Below are 21,952 nucleotides of genomic sequence, written 5' to 3' on the forward strand. Positions count from 1 at the left end.
CGATGCTAGAGATCATTTTCACAGAGAGACTGAGGGATTGTAGTCAACGACTTATTGATTCACATGATACTCTATGTAGCCGACGGATCGCTGCTCGTCGCAGGCATTTACTGTCTAAGGTGTTAACCTACAACATAGTCCTCGTCACGATTTGCAGAATGGCACGAAGCTAGCGGTGAAATGACGGCGGAGATTCGCATCGTGAAGATGTGTCTTTGCTGGCGTGCCGTTGGCCTCTCTTCACCGTGAAATCCGCCGTGCTTCATCCCTCGATCGTCATCAGGGTAATGCCGGTCCAGAGTTGCCGGTTCCCGGCATGGCTCCGTCAGGGTCTGCCCCACACGCTTAGATAAGACGATAAGAATATCCAAGATATAGATAAGATAACGATAAGATGCAAAAAGTTCCATTTGAGATTTTTTGACGGGCAACGCAACTCCCCGCGCCGTCGCTCAGACACCCCCATACACGCCCGACTTAATCCAAGCAGACAGCGATCATGGGAAAGCGCAAGGTCACCGCCCTGGAAAAGGTCGATGTAGACTTGTAAGCCTTCATCTGATCAGCTATGTACGCCAATTGCTAATCGTTACAGCGCGAGCCTGCAGTACAAGATCCGCCGCGACCCCAAGTCGTACGAGGAGAACTTCCTCCAGCAATGGGGCCAATATGAGAGTCAGCGCGAGGTCTTCCTCGGCTCGCCGACAACCGCGACGAGAGAATACACCGAGTCCTTTCACAACCTCGTCGACCTTCTCGCGCACACCGTGGACCTGTACCCGAAACACGCCGTTGCCTTCCCCGATGACCTGAAGGCCATCCTGCTGCAGCACCACGAGGTCCTGCACCCCGAGCTGCGCGAGAAGATTGTCGGAAGTCTGGCACTTCTCCGCAAGAAGGAAGTCATTGACTCGACGAGCTTCCTGACGACGCTGTTCCCAATCCTCGTTTCCTCGCCAAGCAAGACGCTGCGAACGCTCCTCTTCCAGAAGATCCTCACCGAGATGCGCAATGCGAACGCCAAAGCTACGAACCACCCCCTCAACCGTACCATCCAGACTGTCCTCTACAACCTCATCACAGCCGACCGCACCTCGCCCAAGGGTATCTGGGCCGTGAAGCTCACACGCGAGCTGTGGAAGCGTCAGATCTGGACTGATGCCAAGACTGTCGACGTCATGAAGGAGGCGGCCCTGTCCGATAACGAAAAGGTTGTCATTGGTGCCGTGCGGTTCTTCCTTGGTGGAGATAAGGAGCGCGAGGAGCTGGAGGACGACAGCAGTGACGAGGAGGCGATTGACCTGATGAAGATAAAGCATCAGATCGGAATCAACAAGAAATCCAAGAAGCAGGCCAACGCCTATAAGAAGGCCGTTGCCAAGGTTCACAAGCAGGAGCGCAGCAAGGCCAAGCCTCACCCGCTTAACTTCTCGGCCTTTCATCTCTTGCATGACCCTCAGGGTTTTGCCGAGACCGTTTTCCAGAAGCACTTGCAGAACACCAAGACCAAGATGGCGCATGAGAACAAACTACTGGTCCTGCAGCTGGTGACGAGACTGGTCGGTCTCCATAAGCTGACCATCATCAGCCTCTACTCGTGGTTCATCAAGTTCCTCACGCCTCGTCAAGAGTCCGTCACCTCTTACCTGGCCTCGCTCGCCCAGGGAACACATAACCTGGTCCCCCCGGATGCTGTCGAGCCTCTTATCCAGAAGATAGCCAATGAGTTTGTGTCAGAAGCCGCCGCCGCCGAGGTTGCCGCCGCCGGTCTCAACGCCATCCGCGAAATTTGCGCGAGACAGCCCCTAGCCATGACCGACACGCTGCTACAGGATCTTGTCCAGTACCGAAAGAGCAAAGACAAGGGAACCATGATGGCCGCAAAGGGTCTTTTGTCGTTGTACAGAGAGGTCGGCGCGGACATGCTGATGAAGAAGGACAGAGGCAAGGACGCGTCCATGGGCCTGAGGAGCGGCGAGATAAAGACGAAGAGGTTTGGAGAGGAAGAGGTTGGAGGTATCGAGGGCATTGAGCTGCTGGCCAAGTGGAAGGAGGAGCAGCGCAAGCTGAAGCGTGCTGCCAAGGGTCTTCCCGAGGACGGCTCCGACAAGGAAGACGAGGAGGACGGTTACAACTCGGAAGACTGGGAAGTGGACTCCGACGACAGCGATGACTCGGGTGGATGGATCAACGTCAGCCACTCGGAAGACGAAGACGACGAGCCGGCGCCGAAGAAGCGCCGGACAGGCGAGGACGGATCCGACTCCGAGGACGACGAGGATAGCGCTGCCGAGATCGAGAGGATACAAAAGCTGGCCACGACCACCATCCTCACGCCCGCCGACCTCCAGAAGCTCCAGGAGCTGCGCATGGAAGCCAGCCTGAACAAGACGCTGGGCAACCGCTCCTCGAAGCGCCAGAAGGAGATAGAGAAGGCCCTGGCCCGGCACGCCGACGACGGCCTCACCGCCGAGCAGATCGAGGCGCCGGCCAGGCTGCGCAAGACGACCAAGGAGGAGAGGGTGGCCATGGCCAAGGAGGGCAAGCCGGGCCGCGAGGAGCACAAGTCGACGCAGGCCATCCGCCGGTCCAAGAAGGACGCCGAGGGCAAGAGCACGACGAACAAGGAGAAGGCGCGCCAGAAGAACTTCTTGATGACGCTGAACAAGGCCAAGCACAAGAACAAGAGGAGTTTGGTGCAGACGCGCAAGGTGTTGCAGGGTCACATTGAGAGGAGTAAACGCGGTGGAAGACGCGCAAACGGGATGTAGAGGGGTTAGTGTCGGTACCTGTTATTTTACGCCTAGTCCATTGCCAGGGGCGCCGGCGTACATGATTCAAGATGTTTGTGGCTATCAGCATATATGTTTTCTTCTTCTAAAAAGCAAAGTTGTTCACCCCAAAGAACTCTTCGTCTGTATCCCGCAATGTATGTTTTTCGTGTGATCTCTGATCTTCAACAGGGATTCTACGAAAGCCAGGCAAACGTACGATTGTCTAACCTGCCCACTACAAAGACCCGGACGACAATTACCCGGCACGGCTTGGCCATTTTGCATATCTCTATCCCTGCCGGTGCCAGTTCCCTTTATGAAATGATTCAAAGACCATATTGTCACCTGTCCATTATCAAACGTCGGGTGCATTTGGAGAAGACAGAAGGCTCGTTGCGGGACTGCGCCTTGAAGAGTCCAACGACCTAGGACTTGATCTCTATCCAAGCTTACCGCAACGCTTGAACGCGACCAAACTACCTCATCCATTTTCTAAATGCAAGAACCCACCGTAGTCGATACTCATGAACGTTTTTCTTCCGAGAACCTTGTCAGTCTTCTTTAGGCCAGTTGTTCCTCCGCGCAGGCTGCCCTGAGCACAGCCTCGGGATATTTGTGATATGTTGTCCGACCTCGACGGATTCTGTTTATTAGAGAGGACTACAAAAGTTTTCGTCTACTGACTTCTGTACTTCTGTAGCAAAGGCCATCTTACCTCGGGCGTGTGTGTGCATCGGGCCCTAATCGTCATAAAACCTTCGGCTCTCTCTGCTTACGGCCGCGCTCGTGGACGCACGAGACGCACGGCAGCCGCAGCAAAGCCCATCTATAGTCTCGTCAACGTAATACCCGCAAGCGTTGCACACCGCAGAAGTAGCCATTGTGGTGGCGCCTGAGCCAAGACTACCCTGGACTTCGCAGTCGCTGCAGCAGGATTGGCCCCCGACAGCGGGTTTGCGCTCGCAAATGACGCACATATTCTGCATACGACGCAGCAGGGCGAGCCGGGCCACACAGCCTGGGCATTTCCTCTCGCCAGGGGGAACCGGCTTCTTGAAGCAGCCGTCGCACATGTGCCAATGCTCGTCTTGAGGCTGCTGCTGCTCCAGTTCCGCCGGCCGTTTCCCCAGTTTTCTCTCCGACCTCTGACTGGCATCGGCAGCGGCCTGCTCTTCGCACCCGTCCGGGCCAAAAGCGATGAGGATGCAGATGCACTCTACACAGCGTCTTCGACCGGGCGCCAGGGGCATATGCGGCCTCTTGCACCGCAGACACGTGAATTCTTGAGGACGCTTGGGCAAGCGGCCGAGCCCGTTCAGAAACTGACCTCTGACGTCCTGCATTTGGTCGTTCTGCCCTGGCGCGCAAGAATCGACGCGCTGGCTAAGTTCTACGAGCGCCTGCGCAGCAATGCTCCGGAGGACCTGCCGTCTGATGTTGGTCTGGCGGCAGTTCTCGCAGACGGGATAGGTGGGCTCGCCGTTCACGATGGGACCGGGGCCCAAGGGAACGTCCATGCATTGCGGACAAACTCTGACCGCTTTCACGTTACTCTGTGGGTTGACGGCGGTCCGGCGGTCGAAAGGAACGGAGCTTGAGGGCCGGGACGTTGGGACTTCGCGCGATGGAGATGAACTCGGGCTTCTGGGTCCCTCAGCTTCCTGCGTGTAAGAAGCGTCTGGGGGAGGCAACACTACGCGGAGGAATTCTGGAACCGGCATTTGGTGATTGCCGGCCCTTGTGGGTATGTACCGACCTTGCCGGTAGAGGGCGACCGAGTCAGATACCGCGGGGGGCGGTTCGGTGCGATTGGCATGACCGAGTCCCTGCTGTTCCTCGCTATTTGATACTGGAATCCCACCGCCAAGTTCCGCAGCTTTCAGAAGGGTTTGCATACTAGTGTGACTTTGAGCCGGCTCGAGTCGCCGTCTTTTGTTGCGTCCACCAACATCATCGCCCGATCTCTTGCCTGTTTCTCCAAAGTCAGTCATAGCGTCTACTGAGTCTGTCTTTCGGGAGTGTGGATGGAAGGATAGCAGTGAGCTCGGTGATATTTATCCCAGGATTCGAGCTGCGGAGTGTGAGAAGATTTGGAATGGAGGTAGGTTGGTAATTGTGATTTTTGACTTGGTTGTCCTGCAAGACGGTTGGTTGAGAGCCGCCTCATCAACCATCTTATATATAGCTTCAAAATCGAGCTTGCAGTCGATGGTTGTTCGTCATGTTGAAAATGCAGACAATAGGCAGCGTTCATTGTTCAGGTGAGCTGATTGTCGCTAACAGAAGTGTTGGCCCTGAAGAAAGCATCGTCGACCCCTAAGACTAAGCTGCCTTTCAACCAGACAATTTGGTTGTTTTCAATGGGGCAAATTGTGCAGCGCTGCCAGTGATGTTTACCCCTTTCTGGTATTTTTCATAGCAGGTGGTTTCACGAAGTTAAGTACCGACGTCCAGATTCAACTTTCAGGTAATGCGGTGTTGCTTTAACGTAAACTCTAAAATAGATGTGGAGAAAGAAATCCAGCGCACAGGGGGCCACCTTCTTGTTAGTCTTTCTGACTGTCTCCGTCAATCAAGGATTAACACCCCTGCCCGCCCAGATCGTCTAGTTGGTTAGGATGATACGTTGTGGTTCTTCTATACAGCGATCCGTGTTGACGGCGGTTCGAATCCGCCTCTGGGCACACTTTATTCTTTTGCTTAGTCTTTTGTTCCTTCTGGTGACGGTGGGGTGATCTATAGATGCTCTTCCTGATGTGCCGCCGGAACCAAGTGATATTTGTGCTCCTGGCAGCGGTTTGAGAATCGTGTGTGCCAGGTCATCGCATCTGGTGGGTGAGCCGGAGTAGTGGGTCGTCGGAATCGAAATGGGTGATATGACGAGCAGCGGCGCATGCTTCGGGGTCATCTGTTATCAGCCAACTTTAATAATATTGCCAAACCTTCCCAACACAGTAATGTTTATTAGCTTTTATTTTCAATGTATATGCCGGGCGTTCTGCATTTTGAATCTAGCTCACATATCACCCCATTCAGCTATTACTGAGTTGCGATAATTTACAACGAGCGCACGCCTTCCATGCACCCGGACGTCATGACGCTTTGCCGTTGACTGAACTTTATTATTAGATCTTACTGCATGTTGCCACTCACGGCACTCATCAGGGCTCGTCAATCGTCGGGCGGAATGGTTCTGTGCCACGTCGCTGATCAACCCTCGAGAGTAATGAACGTGCAGGGTAGCCTGCTTCTGCCAAGCCTGGTTAGACACCAAAAAAGGGCATGATGAGCGTAAGAGCAAACAATGTTCTTCTCAGTCACCCGTTCGCTGCAGTACTCCTTTAAAGTGCTTCTTTACAGTCTAACGGACCTGCCGCATCTGATTGCACGGATCCATTCTTGTCCAGTCGGCCCGAGAGTCCCGCAGGGCTGGTACTTACATGCAAGACACACACAGTGAGGCGCAGAAGGATGCAGCCGTTACGGAAGCGACGTTATCAGAACCAGATACTAAAGGCAGAGAAATGTCCCCATCGAAAGCTTATCAACGCTTTACACGGCACAGGCTTGAAAGATGGGGGTGCCTAGCTCTCGCGGGCTGACGTGGGATACTCAGCTTCATCTCAAACCCCAAGCTTGATTGGAACGCCATCAACGGGAATACTGATGCCTTTTGGAAGGATCGGATCGGCGATATGGGTATTTTCTGGTGCGCCGGGCCATGGTCGAGTAAAACGACTAGACGTGTCACTCCTGCGCACAGCGAGCTGTGTCACAGCACCAATTCATACCAGGCATCGTCCGCCTTATCGCGCGGGTTCACATTTGTGCGTCGGCTTCCCTTCCGGATCTGGGTCACATCCTCGTAATCATCTTTGACTGGTCGAGGCCAAAAATACTGAGCCCGGGCGATACCAGGCAGCATCTTTTGGTCCTGTTAGCTGGTTCTAAGCGCCGAGTAAGACTTACTGGGGGCGATTAGAGTAGATAACAGTCGAGGCCAAAGAGTGAAGGAATATTGAATTCCACAAGCAATTTAAGGCTGCTCAAGCAACAATCTGCCGGCGGGAGGATGGCTAAAAGTGATCTTTAATGCCCGATTTCCTACAAGCTTTCTCGTCCTTCGCACTTTTGCTACATTTCTGTCCCACGGTGAATTTTCTGTCTTCTATATTCCACTGGCAGCCGAGACCTCTACTCGATAATGGAGACCGATACGAAAGCAACATCTGGCAGTGATGTCGAGCGCGGTAGCACTGTCGCTGGCAGTATTTCTCCGGAGACCAAGGAGACCAGCACCGCTTTGGAACATAAAAGTCATCCGAGAGAAGGTTGGGCGTCATGGAGATGGCCCTGTGTCCAAACAGCTTTCATCCTAGGAGGCATGCTTCTCGGTAGGTGGGCAACGAGCCGGAGGCCGTTCCAGTCCAAATAACCCACCCTCCAGCAGACTAACATACCAACTTTAACTCTTAGGCTACGACGTCAGTAACATCGCGAACATCCAGGCTCCCATATATGAAGCATTCGGACATGTCCACCTCCTACCCTGGGTTGCCACGGGCTACACCGCGACCCAAGTTTGCATGGTTCCGCTTGTCCGCAAGCTGGCATTTCTTGGCAACGTCAAGTTGCAGATGGTTGTCTACAACATGATTTTCCTCATTGGAGCCGCTGTGTCGGGTTCGGCCACAAGTGTGAACTCGATCATTATCGGTCGTGCTGTTGCGGGCATTGGAGGAGCTGGCAATTACCAGCTGTAAGTATACCAGCACGAGCCACCCTCTCGTCCACGTCTTGAGATGCTTGACTGACATCTACTTAACAGCACTCTTCTCGTTAATGTGCTTCTTTCTACACCCGCAGAGGTGCCTCGCTTCCAAGGTATCTTGGCGGTATCGTGGGCTATTGGGCTTACGTTAGGTCCTGTTATCGGAGGGGCCTTTGCCGAAAACCAGAACGCTACCTGGAGATGGGTATGTGGCATATCGTAGACGTGTTTGTAGTGTTTGCTAACTCAAATTAAGGCCGTGTACTTGAATCTGCCGATTCTTGCTAGCATTGTCCTGCTCATCTTTGTGGCGCTGCCTCCCATCCATATCGCACCAAACATTCCAGTTGTTGCTAGCCTCCTCGCTATCGATTGGACCGGCGTGGTTCTACACATGACTGGCTTTATCCTCTTATGCTTTGCCCTCATATTCAGTGGTTCCGCATGGGACTGGTCTTCACACTCCGCAATCGTGGCCTGGGTGTTTGTCGGTGTCATTTATGCCTCTTACTTTCTGCAACAATACTTCTGTCTTTTCACCAACAAAGAAAACCGGAACATTCCTGCGGACCTGTTCAAGAACAGAACAATCTCATTGATCTGCTTGGGGACCTTTGCAGCCGGAAGTTGCTACGGTATCGCCTTGTATTACACTCCCCTATTCTTTGCCTTTACAAAGGGGGTGGAGCCAGTACAAGCTGCCGTACGACTCTTGCCCTTCATTTTTACCTTCATCGTATTCACAATCGTCATGGCTGGTCTTATACCTGTCATCGGCAGATACGCCCCGTTTTACGCCGTTGGTGGTGCTTTGGTCATGATTGGAGGAGGACTCCAGTCGCAGCTCACTGTCCAGAGCTCAGAGGGCCGGATCATGGGGGTCAGCACTCTCATAGGCGCTGGAACCGGATGCATGTGGCAGACTGGCGTTGCCGTCTTGACACAAAGTGTGCCTGCGAACCGACGCCTCGATGCTACTGCCCTCTTCATCCTAGTGCAGCTTGGCGGCATTTCGACCACAATTGCTTTGGCAGGTTGCGTCTTCCAGAACGTTGGATACAACCGCCTCAACGCTTCGCTTTCTGGACTTGGCTATAGTGAAGACGACATCCGTGAAGCTTTGGCTGGCCAAGATTCCAAGATCTGGGCCGCCGCAGACCGGAGGGTGGCTGCGCTGGCGGTGTCAGACGTTGCAAGCGTAATTGCAAGCATACAGTACATCATTGTGGCCGCAGGGGCATTGGCGTTTTTGAGCGGCTGCTTCATGAAGTGGGAGAAGCTAGACTTTGGAAGGAACAAGGCAGCCAAGTGAGTTGTCCATTACCCGAAGATGCAATGAAAGGAGCAAAAAACGCGTCGGAATTCCATCTAGGGCCTTTCTGTCTAGAAGATGACGGCAACGAGATGAGCCGAGATGTCAGCCAACCGCAGTTTGTTTAAAAAAATTGAACTTTAATTCCCAAACGCTAGCTAAGCAATTACCATGAATCATATTAAACGACAGACAAATTGCCCCCAAGATGAGGATTGATGTAGAAACGGGACAAAGGGGAATTGTTATCAAGCCACGCCAGCACCCCGACACCAAACAAGTGAGAAACTAACGAATCAACCACAATGGTATCAAATACTCAAAGACCATAGTTTTCCAATTTCTCAGGAGTCCCAAATGGCACCGTAAGCTGGGATGCCGCGAGTCTCAAGTCCGTAAACCACCTTTTTCGTGATCTTTTCATTAGCGATGATAATAACGGCTTCGGCCTGAAAGCTCTTCACCATGTTGTAACCCATTTTGACCAAGTCCGGGCGACCCATGGTCTTGGTGTCGTGTATCACCGCGCCGGGGATCTTGGACTTGATAGTGTCAAGTAACTGTTTGCCAAAGGTCTGCTCGGGTCTTGAGGTAGACCAGATCAACTGGGTTGCACAACTCTGATCCTGGATATGCCCAAGCAAAGGACCAATACCCGAGCCGGTAGCAATCACAACAATGCTATTGAAGCAAGTGGCAATGCGCATTACACCACAAGTTGGGACGCCGCGCACCCAGATGTGAGTAGGCGGCTTTTCAATACAATTCTTTGTCCAGTCGCCAGCATTCGAGACCACCAATGAGAATCCCTTCGGATGGTTTCCCACCTTCTCTGGGGCCGGGATGGTGGCAAAGGAGTGCCACTCGAGAAGGGGTCGTCTCGAAAGTCTTACGAAGCTGCCATTGACGGGGACTGTATAGCCAAAGTGTAGCCTCACGGCGTGGTTGGAGAGAACTTCAGCCTCAACAGGAACTTTTCTGAGGAACATCCAAGAAGAGGCGATGCTCATGGTTGCCACGGCAAGCAACCAAATACCGGGAGTACGAACGCAAGCTGTACCAAGTGAGACGCTCGCCGGTCTTCCGTCATTAGCACCGAGTACAACCTGCACCCAAAAGAGACCAAGCATCGTCCAGCCAACGAAACGATGCGTCTTCTCGAAGAGGTCGTGATGCGTTTTCCGGAACGAAGGCCAGGCAAGTCCAATCGTGACAGTGAAGAGACCAGTGAGCATCCAAGACACGACCTTTGAGGCCATGGACTGGTAGCCCCAAGTAGAGCACTCAGTGAGCTGACAGACCTCATCACTGATGTTGGTAGCCAGAAGCCAAGCGCCTGCACAAACAGCGGCACCTGAGTGAACCCCGCCCAAGTGAAAGATCCTCGCGCAGCGCTTTCGAATGGCAAGGGGCCAGGATTTGGGTACATTGCAGGTGATTGTGTACAAGACGTTGATCACGAAGTCCTGACGTGCGAGAACGGCAACGAGGAGGTTGATAGCCGTGATGTTGCTGAGCCAATTCCTCTGGATTCCGGTTAAAAGTAGTGCGACGATTGCAGCGATGTTTATCAGGCCGACTATGGTGAACAAGCAGCGGTAGACAATGGCGATGCGGTGCACGAAACCGCGGTATGGTTGAGCCAAGCGCTTGACAGGGATGTCTTGGCTAAGATCAAGCTTCTCGTCCACATCTGTGAAGCTCGAAGCGGAGGACTCGGTTTTGAGTTCACTGGTGGAGAATTCGCTATCCGTCGAGAGAGAATCCTGGGAGCCAATCTCTTTGATGGCGATGCTCGTCACCTCCTTGTCAGCATCAGTGACCAAGTCTTGCAAAGCACGCTTATCCACCTTGCCATTCGAAGTCAGGGGCAGAGTGTCGAGGAAGTGGAACTTCGTAGGGATGGCGTAGTAAGGCTGTCGAGCCCTGATATGGGCCTGGATGATGTCAAGATCGCAATTACGTGGCGTAACAAACCCATGGATCTCGTTGTGAATGAACAGTGCTGTGGCTTTTGAGACGACAGAACAACTGTTCATCGATGAAGTAACCCCGTCAAGTTCGACTCGGAAGCCCTGAGCTACTTTGTAAGAGAATGAACCAGAAAGCACAAGAAAGGTGAGTTTTTACTGACTTTGATCTTGATCTGGTCATCGACTCGCCCGATAATGTCAATGGAGCCGTCATGTCTCCAGCGACCGAGGTCTCCGGTGTTGTACATCATGGAGCTACCGGAAATGGTTAATAAAGACCTCAATGATACCATTTTGCAGACTTACCCATCGTTGGTAAAAGGGTCTGGCATGTATCGCTCAGCAGTCTTCTCCGGCAGAGACACATAGCCACGAGAGATGCCATCACCACCAGCCCACATCACCCCGGCCTCACCAATCCCGAGAGGGGTCCCATTGGAATCTAGGATATAGACTGTATTGTTGGGAGTTGGCTTGCCAATTGTCAAAGTTTCTCCTGATTGGTGAAGATGCATAGTGTTGACAATGGTGGTCTCTGTCGGTCCGCAGCAGTTATAATAGGTTGCATGTGTGGCCCACAAGTCTGCGAGTCTAAATGGAAAAATTAGCCCAAGCTGAACTCGGCTGGTCCACTTTCAAGCTCACCTCTGAGAACTGGGCTCACCGGCAGTCGCAGCAACTTTGATGTTGGAGTATTCTCGAGGATCGTACTTTGTCAGAATGCTTGGTGTACAGATCAAAACTTGGACCTAGTGAAGTTGTTAACACGTGTTTCTCGAGGTTCATAGGATTTAATCCTTGCCTCTCGCAGACATGGTTCCCATTTCGAGCCTCTGAGAACGAGAGTTCCTCCATTGCAGAGACATCCCAGCATCTCCCACGCGGCTATAGAGTAATCAGCAACGATGATTAGATAGATCAAGCTCATTGCCTTACCCATGTCGAAGCTGATGTTCAAGACCTGACCCACGCGTGTCCCAGTGGAGATGCCCAGATCGCCAGGCGAAAGACACACAAGGTTAGTCACATTCTGATGGGTTACATCAACCCCTTTTGGAGTGCCAGTAGTTCCTGGGGACACGGTCAGCTAGGGGTTTAAGCCAATAATGTTTCTCATTGATGTCCCGATCATACCAGATGTGTAGATGACATAGCACCCGTGCTCCGGCTTGGCCAGGTCGTGGAATGGAAGGGCTTCCGAATTATCTTCGTTTTCTCCCAAGTCTTCGTCAATGACAAGTGTATCACAGGGGGATCCGAGTGTCTCAAACCGATACTTTGTTGACTTTAGACACAGAACGTGTTTCCCACCCGCTTGTTTGAGTACAAATCGCAGTGTAGAGTCGGGTACTACACCGCCGTCGAGTGGCACGTATTGAGCCCCGCAAGAGAGGATCGCAACGATACCAACAAGCATGTCAATACCTCGCTTGACCACAAGCGGAATTCGATCACCAGGTTGAACCCCAAGGCTGGTAAGCTTTCTGGACAATTGGTGGGCCCGACGGGCAAGATCGCCATATGTGATGTCTCGAACCTGCTGTGCCGATAGGTCACGAGCTGCAGTGACTTCTCGATGAATCTCTGCATGATGATAGAAAGCGGCCGTAACAGTGGGAAACCTGGATTTGATTCGTGCGCCTTGGGTGAACGAGCGAGGAACTTGTCCAACCGGAGTCAAGGCCGGAGTCTGAGATGTTTGGTTCTGCATATTGGTGAGACAAAACTAGAACAGAAAAGATTACGACAGGGATAAGTTTCGAGAAGGTTGCCAAATAAAGGGCAGACAGTTCCAAATCCTCCTATATTGAAGGAGTGAATGCTCCTGAGATCTTCAGATATAGTCATCAGTTAGCTTGCGAGTCATTGAGTCTTTAAATATCCGTCCAGACCTCCCTTGGGCCGTGGCGCTCAACGTCCCTTTTACCACACTCGAAGCTCTACTTGACCTCCTCCCTTGATTCAATGCAGGAATCGAATGCAGGAATGAAAACAACCTCAAAATCACATATTGCCGCCTTGAGTTGCATCGAAAAGCAAGTTTATCCGCAAGGATGTTGCATGCAGCGTTAGTCCTTATGCAGCTAGCAGGCACCAAGCTCCACACATCTACTGTCACATAACAAAACAATACCGTTAGTTACGTAGGCAGTAATAGTAGCTTATATATTATGACATACCCCTCAGATTTGATCTAGAAAGTCAGATCTGAACACACTTTTGGTGAAAACCTAGTTAGGTACATCTCGCTAGTCATCGGTAGTGAAGATCTATATAGACTTTATTAGGATTTTCAACCAGGGGACTAACCCTAATAGGAATTAAACCCACAGTGCTTAAGATCTATAGCTAGTTACTGCACTTATCAAATTAACATAAATACTATTATAGTATATAGCAGGTAGGAGCTAGGCTTATAACTGTCATGTAACAAAACAATACCGTTACATAACAAAATAATACTGTTAGTTACGTAGGCAGTAATAGTAGCTTATATATTATAATATACCCCCTAAGATTTGATCTAGAATGTCAGATCTGAACCCAATTTGATCAAAACCTAGTCGGGTTCAGCTCGCCAATCATATGTGGTGAAGATCTATATAGACTTTGGGAGGATCTTTGACCAGGGGACTAACCCTAATGGGAATTAAACATATGGTGCTTAAGATCTATAGCTAGTTACTGCACTTATTAAATTGACACATATACTATTATGGCATATAGCAGGTGGGAGCTGGGCTTATAACTGTCACGTAATAAAACGATACCGTTAGTTACGTGGGCAGTAATAGTAGCTTATATATTGTGACATTTACAGTATTACAACTATTAGAGACTGAGACACGGACAAGCTTATTCCGAACGGAGAAGGTATTAATGAAATGCGCTCACTTCTCTAGATGTTATGTCCTTGTTGGGTCGCGGGTGACTTGACCGCGAACTTCTTGAACAGGAAACCGCTTGATAACCCTGCGCAACAAAGTGGACAGCGCCCTCGCCGAGTACGCCATAAACCGGGCAGAATCCTGCAACACGCTGCATGTTCCATCATCAAGCCCATTTTGATCCTGCTGGGATTGATGCAATCACGCCGTTTGGGCTGTTTGTTGCCGTCTCTTCGCTCCAAGTCCACAAATGAAATCGAGCAAACGCCCACGACGGCTCGGCCAGCGGAGTGGGGCTCGACTCCCCGGTTAGGACAGAGGTCTGCTGTCGCGACTAAGCCTGCGATCGATGTGGCGCACCGTTACATTGACTGCCGGCTACCGGCATGTATCACTGATCGGCAAGACAATCGTGGCCATGAGGCCTCACCCTCCTCACCTTGACAGGGAGAACGGAAGCGTCTTAGAGGGATGCTTCTTCAAGCTTCCGGGGTGGATCCTTGGAACGACAACACTAACGCAACCACGTATCGTCTCAACCGAAGTCTTCCGAACAACAAGCTGCGCGTGGGATGCGGTTTCTGCCTCTGAGCGGGCTAGGATGATGTGCCAAGGCTCAGTTGTAGCCACCACATACCCAGAGGGGAAGGTCTAGGTGATTCCGAAATGGCTGCAACGCAATATAGTTAACCTCGAGAACCGGGCTCGAGTGGTTTCATTTCCGACCCCGCGACATGTGGGTACTGCCGGGTGTGCTTGTCTTGTCAGTACACTATGCCGCCCCTAGTTGAAAGTGCCATGGGCCTGGATGATCGTGGGGGAAACGGCGGAGATGCGGACAGCTAACCCTTGTCCAGAATCAGGTCTCGAACGCTGCAACCCCACGTCACAGGTCAAAAGCAAGCAGAAACCTGTACCAAGACTCGCGAGATGCTCAAGACGGAAAGCACATCATACAGCCATCCTAAGGTGGGGAGCTCTTGATGCCTAAATACAGCGGTTATATGAAGAGGGAAGATTGTTGTCACGGCTTGGCGCAAACGCGCCTAATTTACTAGGATGACAGATGCTGATGTAAAACCACACAGCTGCCTATTCTTTCAACTGTGCAACCGAATCCCCGCGAACTGGTACGCGCTCCGGCTTTCCACCATCTCGAAAGGTGGCATCAACTGAACGAAAAAGGAAGTCAAGCCGGTGACTGATTAGCAATTATCGCAACGAATCCTGTTTTCCGGGCCGCTGCCGCTGGCCGCATCGGAGCACCGCCCGAGGCGGGTCCCGGAACTGACGGAATCGATCAAAATTGGATTTTGGGGGTACCGGGGTAGACATTGATGGTGTGTACCAGCGGATACGCAAGATATCAACGGCCTCGGCGTCAACCTGCAATCTTCTTTCGTCTGGGTTCTGTGCATGTGCCAGTGTCGCCGTCAAGCTTACAATGAAGCAAGCTTATGTCCTGGTTGTAGGAGATGTACAGCTTTCTCCGAACTCTTTTCGAACGGAGGAGTCTTGTGACCGGGCTTAAGTTGAATGGATGGTGAAGAGATTGGGATCGCTGGGATCGTTTCTTCAACATCTTCAGGGAATCAAATTTCGGGGCCCAAAACCTTGCAAAGTGCTTAGCATGGCTGACTTCGGAGCTAATAGCTCCATCTGTATTGATTCGAATGAGTCTCAATTACCGATAGCGGGTAAGCAATCCCTGCGCTCTGAGCTTACCTCTCCTAGTGTTGGAAGGACTATAGATGAGGTTGATGCATCAACAAGACTGTTCTTTGAAGGCATGTCAAGGTCTAGCTGGCTGACAATAGCCAGTTATATAGACCTTCTGGCTGCTGACTCATGCGTGCAAACCATGCTGAAATGTTATTCCAACACTCACCCTTTTTACTTTCGCACGACTGAGTCGGTAGAACCTAAATACCCGGGGGTAACTTAGTCAACGCTGTGAGCTAAATACCCCCTCCGTGAGGAGGGGTTGTTTAGCTTTGACGAAGGCTGACTAACACCCCCGGGTACATCCTTTTCTTCCTCCTGACTAGTTTCCCTTATACTCTGTGATTCCCTCTTTCCTTTGCCAGTTGCTGGAAGAGCTCAACTGTTGGTGTATGGTCTTTCTGGACGATTCCGTGGGTATGAAGAAATTGTCAGATTTACCGGATGACTTTATGATTAATTTGTGCAAATTGAATCCCTTTGAACCATGATAACTAATCCTCATAGATAGTTAAGTCTGCCCTTTCTAAGCCCTCTAGAAAGGTTGGGAATAGTGTCTCTTCTAGGTATAAGATTGCCTGGTCGGTCTCGTACGTTATTAGCTGGGGGGTTCGAAGTTGCTGACAGAGGTCCAGCTGAGAAGGGCCTGAAAGAGGTCTCATGGTTGATAGCGACAGTAACTCCGTGATTGAATAGAGGATAGGCAGGCGACAACGTCGTGGGTTATGTGTTAGTCTAGGTTGTATGTAGCAGGAATAAAAATAATGCGTAATAGACGCCTAGAAATAGAAGGAAAAATCCAAGGCCGACAACGTCGTGAGAATATTGCCCCTTTTCTAGAAGTAGCTAGAAGGCGCCCGTCAACAGCAACGCTGCAGCTGCAATGCCTTCATATCCACGTGTTCTTAGCATATTTACACGTACGTATTCACATACGTACGTATAGATATCTCTTCTTCCTAGTTCATCTATGCCCTTGAGGCATTGATCAATGTTGGAAGGACTATAGATGAGGTTGATGCATCAACAAGACTGTTCTTTGAAGGCATGTAAAGGCATGAATTAACTAAGTCTAGCTGGCTGAAAATAGCCATTTATATAGACCTTCTGGCTGCTGACTCATGCGTGCGAACCATGCTGAAATGTTATTCAAACACCTAGACTGATTACAATTACTAGCACCCGGATACCGTACATTTATCGAGCTTTGCTACTCATATCAATTTCGGATAGAAAACTCAAAATGTCGGTGTTCATGATATTTGGCCACCTTGCTTTTGGCCCTCGATGACTCAGTCTGTTATTTGGGACCGGCAGCTTTCGAAGTTTCAATACAATTGAAGCAAGCCCCAGGAGAGAAGTTTGAACTTAGGTGGAAAGGGAAGACAGCATTCAAATTAGCAAGAGAAAGAATGCAGAGACTATGGTCTCGGCTATCAACGTGTATAGAAGGAAACGACAATGGAAACATTGTGCGCTGATCGCGTGTAGTAGAAAATCGATAAACAGATAGGCTACCCTTCTACTATTTGTTGTATATAGCTTTGGTTCCGAGATGTACATCCATGTCTGCTGCCAATGCTAGTACATAGTTGACAAGGAACATAATCGGCTCATGGTAAACGACAGTAGAGTGGTGCGCTAAGACTCTTTCTTGTTCGTGGAATTTCTGATTCCAGCGGCCAGGAAGAAAAGGAACAGTCAAATGCAATCCAAAGGAAGCAAAGATACGAAAACCTCATTGTGAACGCGTCGGTGAACTTTGCGTACTCTCATCGCCCGTTTGCCCTGACACACAAGATCAGAAGCAAACCCCACTATGGTTTAATACTCCCATGATGATGCAACAAGTAGCAATTGTATATTCATCACAGCAACAGAAGCTGGATCACAGGACCTAATGCCAATGAAGAAATACTGACCTCAGCAATTAATCTCGCTCCTTCTTCTTTCATCCATCCAACTACATTGCAACGCGGCGCAACGCAACGCAACGCAACGTAGCACTCGCCTCTATTACCAAACTTCTCTGAGATATGAGATGTTGCGAGGCCGAATTCCCGAAACTTCCCCACATTTCGTAACAAACAACCAACCAAGCCATCGTCAAATGCAAGCAGCGACTGCAGAAGAGTACCGAAAAAATATGAGAATGTCTTCCCTTGGTTCCGAGTCTAGGAGCGGCAACGCTTTTACTTCTCAGCACCAATCTCAGATCCCCAATTTGAACCCGTCAGCGAGACCCTTCACCCCCACGGAATCGGCCCGTTCCTCTGCGACTTTACTAGGTTTCGGTATGTACATGTATCTCTATCATCAAAGTTAATCTTTCGAGAGGTTTCGTTTCCCCGCTGATTCACATGCCGGTCCCGGCACCCACGCGTCTGCGGCGTCTGCCACGTCGATCACCGATCGGCAGATCTTCGCATCATGCAATCCCGCAAGCTTGGTTGCGATATGACGCTAACCTTTAAGTCGCAGGAGATTTGGCTTATCATCAAATCAAGGCTGCCGAGGCCGCTAATATTCTGGTCGCCCAAGGTACGTTTCGCCTGGTTCAAACCTCCGACCCAGCCAACCCCAGCATTCACTCTTGCGTCATCAAGCTTCGGTCCTTCCTCTTACAGCCCGTTGTTATGCGTGATACATATCCGGGGTCCCTCCTTCTTATCTTGGAATTCTAACCATGGTCTAGTTCTCCCTCACTTTGCTTGCCGTTTCGATCACGAGCGCACGTCCGAGCAAGGCGGCCAGAAAATCCATACCGAACATGTCAGACAGACCGAGCATGTTACTCAAAAGTCCTCTGATGGGCCCCAGTCCGTCCACTCGGCCGGTCTTTCGGCCGGTCTCGATGCACCCAAGACACCGCCGAACCGTCATATGAAGACTCGGAAAATGAGCCCGACGCCTGCTGCGTACACCTTCGACGATGACGACGACTTCTATCCGGGTGCCGATCCACACCTCACGAGAAAACGTATGTGGATAAAATACTAGATTGGGGAAATGCAAATCATCCGCCAATTGTCGTTGTTCAAGGCGGCAATGCACCCTTCACATATTTGGTCGCTTGTTATCATGAGCAGGTGGGGCGCTGATGTCAGAACTACAAAGAGAAAGGGAAAGAAACGATGTCGTAAGAGGTCGAGGTCCTAAATCGGAAGCTGTGAGCTCATATGAAGATATACAGTGGTGTTCTTAACTCCGCTGCCAATGATGAAGGAGAACTTGCAAAGGCTTCGCCTGAAATGTGTCATTTCCCTCCCTCTTCTGTTCCATTGACATGGCCGCATATGAAAGCATTCTCAGACGTTCCAGTGGCTGCATTATGAATGAGGATCTCAATAATATTGGCAACCGTATGCAACTTGTATTCATGCTTTTACTCTGTAGCTGGATTGACTTACCTCCCAAAAGATAATGTCCTCCACCAGTCCTGAACTGAACTGCCAGGTTACAGCTGTCGGAACACTATTCCAGCTCATTAATATGGCCAAGAATATAGCCTACCTCTTCAACCGGTTCAACAGTTCCGATACGGGCTCCCTCGCAACGAATTTGGTCCTGCTGTTTGGTACATATCTCGGGGGCAATGTTGAAATGCTTGGAGGAAGCTGACATAATACATGTAGAGGCACCGACATACCTAAGTCAGAGCAGGTAGATCTTGATATTTTGATTTTGAAGATTTTGGCCATGTGCGTCCTGATACTCTATTGTCTTTGGACTGGAGCAAAATCGGCATCGCCAGGATAAAGCAGGTCGTCATCTGAGCACTCTTTCGTATTCCCCATAGTACGCGCCTAGCGTATACGCAAGCTAATGCTACTAAGTTGGATACGTACACGGCAAGGACATTAATGACTAGACTTCTATTGTTAAGGAAGGATCGGTCCAGATCGGAGGAGTCTTACTCAGAGGACGAATAAAATCGAGAGAATGCCTCAGAGAACAAGAGACACTATATTAGGGTAAAGTAGATAGAAAATGAGGTCTGATTAACTCATCTTATTTCATTCAAATGATCACTTGTACTTATCCAGTGCTCTATTTGGACCGTGTCGGTACTTAATGTCAAAGGCCCTTGTCTCGGCTCTAAATTTCTTGATGCCGTACCGCATACTCTTCCTTGGCATGCAACAAACAGCGGCTGTCAGGTCACCATTCTGTATGCAATTCAATATTTGAGATAGAACCTGCGTACATATTGTCTCTGCCATAGCTTCGTAGGAAATGATATGGGAGGGCGGTGCAGTCTCATTGAGCTTGGTAAGCCTGCCTCTCTTCCTCAACTTCAACCTCCTTTCTAGAAAGCGTCAATGACAACATCCAGATGAGAAGCATGACCAAGAACTGCACTAGGAGCATGTAAGGAAACACCCACAGGCCTATCGCCTGCGTAATAACTCCCAGAAGATATGGAAGTATCGCCCCGCCAATCTGGCCGACCGAGGCCACAAAAGAAACAGCCCCAACATGGAGTCCTTTTGGTAAAAGGTTGACCAATTGAACAATACAGGATGGAAACAACGGTCCCATAAAAAATCCAACAACCGACATGGCTAGCACAGATACCCACAAAGCTTGGACAAGTGTAAAAAGAACGACGAAGACTGGCGTAAGGAGAAGATACATGATTACTGCCCGGCGAGGGCCTAGCTTGTCTGTCACGAACCCCAAAGCCAAACGGCCAACTGCCATGCCTGCCCAGTAGCCCGAAGAACAAACACTCGAGGCATATGTGCTAGTGTGCCGAACGCGTAACATGAATGCCACGACCCAGCCGGATACTGTACTCTCAGTACCCACGTCTGCGAGGAGATATGCTGCGTAAACCCAGGTGGCACTGTAATTCAGAATTTGCCTCTGGTCTAGTTGTACGAGAAGTTGCTGATTGGGATCGGATTTATTGTTGTGGTATCTCTCAGCGTCTTCGTGTCTGAATGCTAGGCACAGAACCAGGGCTTCCAAGGCAGATGCAAATGACTGAGACGCATAGTCAGTAAACCACTAGTGAGTTTTGGTGGATGATGCTCATAAACCACGTACCAATACATAGAACCACTGATACCATAGGCCATTGCTTTTCGAAAACAGAATGCCGGCAATGTATGGGCAGATAGCGGCGCCAATCGAAAACGAGCCATGCAAAATGCCCGACATTGTGTTTGCACTTTTTAGTCCGGCGACCCAGGCACACCAAGAGCCATCCAGGAGTCCCATACCAAACGAGCCGATGCCGACACTAACAAGGAACATTGAAAATGGGGGATGAAGTGCGCCAGTGGCCGCATAAAAGAAATGGCATGCCGGGCCAATGATGGCTATACCCCTCTGCCCGAGTCTTAGGTGAACGCGGTTGCTCAGCGATGAAGCGAAACAGTAGCCAACCGGGCCAACGAGGAATATCGAAGACACATGTATGTCACTGAGCTGATAATCTTGCTGGAGATGAGGTATTATGACGCCGATTGTAGATACGAATAGTCCCAGAACAATGAACGACCAGGCAGTCGCGGCCACTTTCAAGCCTATCTTGTCCTGCTGATATTCGTATATGTCATGTAAGCCAGGGACAAGGCTAGATGAATCGTCCTCGTAAGTCTCTTCGTCAAACGCCGGACGCAAAAGACGCTCCGTCTCCGTCATATCATTGGCCGCAGAACTTGCTACCCGACAAACCATGTCGGGGCAGGTAGCGACAAATATAAGCAAACACTATAAACGACCAACAGCCACGTCGGAGGTGCACGACAAGCGCGGTGTCGAAGAAGGACACGAAGGGGTCGCAGGATGGTTGTGGTCAGCAGTAGGATCTGCAATGACGTCTGAGTGTAGACCGGGTATCGGAAAAGCCTCGGGAGCTAAGAAATGTCTTACCTATCTAAGACAACCTTCATGCAGGGGACCTTTTTTAAGTTTTTCCAGCTATGCCGGCGACTATTTCGGTAACGACACAAAGCCGGCGGGCCAAATAGATTCCAAATAGAATAAGTGTTATCGTACTGAACTGCTCAGTAAATACCTTAGGACATGCCAATTCTTAAAATTATTTCTCCTGAGTTTGTAGCTCAACCATCGTGGCGTGGAGGGCAAAGGGGATCCAAAAGTCTCAGACTGGGTACAGTATTTAGGCCCAGGAAAAGTGAAATGAAGCCATGTCCTTTGCCCAATTCTTTCGCTGAGAAATTGGAACCAAATCCAAGCTATCTACAGAACGGTATAGCTTTGAAAAGAAGTCGATTTGGTTCACCAGGAATGCAAGGACATGATTCCAATTATTCAAACACCAAGGACAAAGGTGATAAGCCCTATTTATTCGTCCGGAAAGAGAATGAAGAGTAACCCCTACTCTAATAATACGTTTTCCCAATGCTTGAGATGTCAAAGACAAGCTGAAACCACATCTTCCAAACAACAAGATCTCTGAATGCAACTTGACTCTCTTGTTGACTCCAGTTTGCCATTTTTCGATGTCTCATTCGATTCCTTCCCACTGCTAATGTCTC

General features: G+C 50.3%; 6 protein-coding genes and 1 non-coding gene across 7 annotated transcripts; 4 read left to right on the plus strand and 3 right to left on the minus strand.

Moving 5' to 3' along the window:
- Positions 1-499: 499 nt before the first annotated feature.
- Positions 500-2,771, plus strand: LY79DRAFT_509065 (SDA1-domain-containing protein; the record flags this gene model as incomplete). Its single annotated transcript, XM_060554017.1, has 2 exons — positions 500-546; positions 596-2,771. The coding sequence occupies 2 exons, from the start codon at positions 500-502 to the stop codon at positions 2,769-2,771; spliced, it is 2,223 nt and encodes a 740-aa protein (XP_060417576.1).
- Positions 2,772-3,521: 750 nt separating this feature from the next.
- On the minus strand, positions 3,522-4,765 carry LY79DRAFT_587949 (uncharacterized protein; the record flags this gene model as incomplete). Its single annotated transcript, XM_060560848.1, has 2 exons — positions 3,522-3,600; positions 3,750-4,765. The coding sequence occupies 2 exons, from the start codon at positions 4,763-4,765 to the stop codon at positions 3,522-3,524; spliced, it is 1,095 nt and encodes a 364-aa protein (XP_060417577.1).
- Positions 4,766-5,368: 603 nt separating this feature from the next.
- On the plus strand, positions 5,369-5,458 carry LY79DRAFT_t63. Its single transcript has one exon. It is a non-coding gene; the product is annotated as a tRNA-His (tRNA).
- Positions 5,459-6,819: 1,361 nt separating this feature from the next.
- Positions 6,820-8,857, plus strand: LY79DRAFT_626456 (major facilitator superfamily transporter; the record flags this gene model as incomplete). The annotated part of the gene is made up of 4 exons (XM_060562110.1): positions 6,820-7,168; positions 7,251-7,533; positions 7,603-7,750; positions 7,802-8,857. Exons 1-4 carry the CDS (start codon positions 6,979-6,981, stop codon positions 8,855-8,857), a joined length of 1,677 nt encoding a protein of 558 aa, XP_060417578.1. The 5' UTR covers positions 6,820-6,978.
- A 143-nt stretch (positions 8,858-9,000) lies between these two features.
- LY79DRAFT_657131 (AMP-binding enzyme) lies at positions 9,001-12,663 on the minus strand. Its single transcript, XM_060562703.1, has 7 exons — positions 11,965-12,663; positions 11,767-11,901; positions 11,633-11,715; positions 11,476-11,579; positions 11,137-11,421; positions 10,992-11,085; positions 9,001-10,932 (listed from the first exon to the last, which is right to left on the minus strand). The coding sequence occupies exons 1-7, from the start codon at positions 12,539-12,541 to the stop codon at positions 9,202-9,204; spliced, it is 3,009 nt and encodes a 1,002-aa protein (XP_060417579.1). The 5' UTR covers positions 12,542-12,663; the 3' UTR covers positions 9,001-9,201.
- Positions 12,664-17,592: 4,929 nt separating this feature from the next.
- LY79DRAFT_601371 (uncharacterized protein) lies at positions 17,593-18,597 on the plus strand (the record flags this gene model as incomplete). Its single annotated transcript, XM_060561843.1, has 3 exons — positions 17,593-17,734; positions 17,922-17,981; positions 18,136-18,597. The coding sequence occupies 3 exons, from the start codon at positions 17,593-17,595 to the stop codon at positions 18,438-18,440; spliced, it is 507 nt and encodes a 168-aa protein (XP_060417580.1). The 3' UTR covers positions 18,441-18,597.
- Positions 18,598-19,487: 890 nt separating this feature from the next.
- LY79DRAFT_626465 (major facilitator superfamily transporter) lies at positions 19,488-21,228 on the minus strand. The gene is made up of 2 exons (XM_060562111.1): positions 20,493-21,228; positions 19,488-20,429 (listed from the first exon to the last, which is right to left on the minus strand). The coding sequence occupies exons 1-2, from the start codon at positions 21,126-21,128 to the stop codon at positions 19,701-19,703; spliced, it is 1,365 nt and encodes a 454-aa protein (XP_060417581.1). The 5' UTR covers positions 21,129-21,228; the 3' UTR covers positions 19,488-19,700.
- Between the last annotated feature and the right edge of the window lie 724 nt (positions 21,229-21,952).

The sequence above is a fragment of the Colletotrichum navitas genome (assembly GCF_030913465.1).
Source record: "Colletotrichum navitas strain CBS 125086 chromosome Unknown LY79scaffold_11, whole genome shotgun sequence".
Lineage (NCBI taxonomy): Eukaryota > Fungi > Ascomycota > Sordariomycetes > Glomerellales > Glomerellaceae > Colletotrichum > Colletotrichum navitas.

Excerpts from the sequence above, each read along its gene's own strand:
- LY79DRAFT_626465 (XM_060562111.1), bottom strand. The coding sequence starts at position 21,128 with ATGGTTTGTCGGGTAGCAAGTTCTGCGGCCAATGATATGACGGAGACG. Across the intron at positions 20,430-20,492 it reads ATCAGTGGTTCTATGTATTG|TCATTTGCATCTGCCTTGGA; the intron begins GTACGTGGTTTA and ends TATGCGTCTCAG.
- LY79DRAFT_657131 (XM_060562703.1), bottom strand. The coding sequence starts at position 12,541 with ATGCAGAACCAAACATCTCAGACTCCGGCCTTGACTCCGGTTGGACAA. Across the intron at positions 11,716-11,766 it reads GAACATCAGCTTCGACATGG|CCGCGTGGGAGATGCTGGGA; the intron begins GTAAGGCAATGA and ends ATTACTCTATAG. Across the intron at positions 11,086-11,136 it reads GACCCTTTTACCAACGATGG|CTCCATGATGTACAACACCG; the intron begins GTAAGTCTGCAA and ends CATTTCCGGTAG.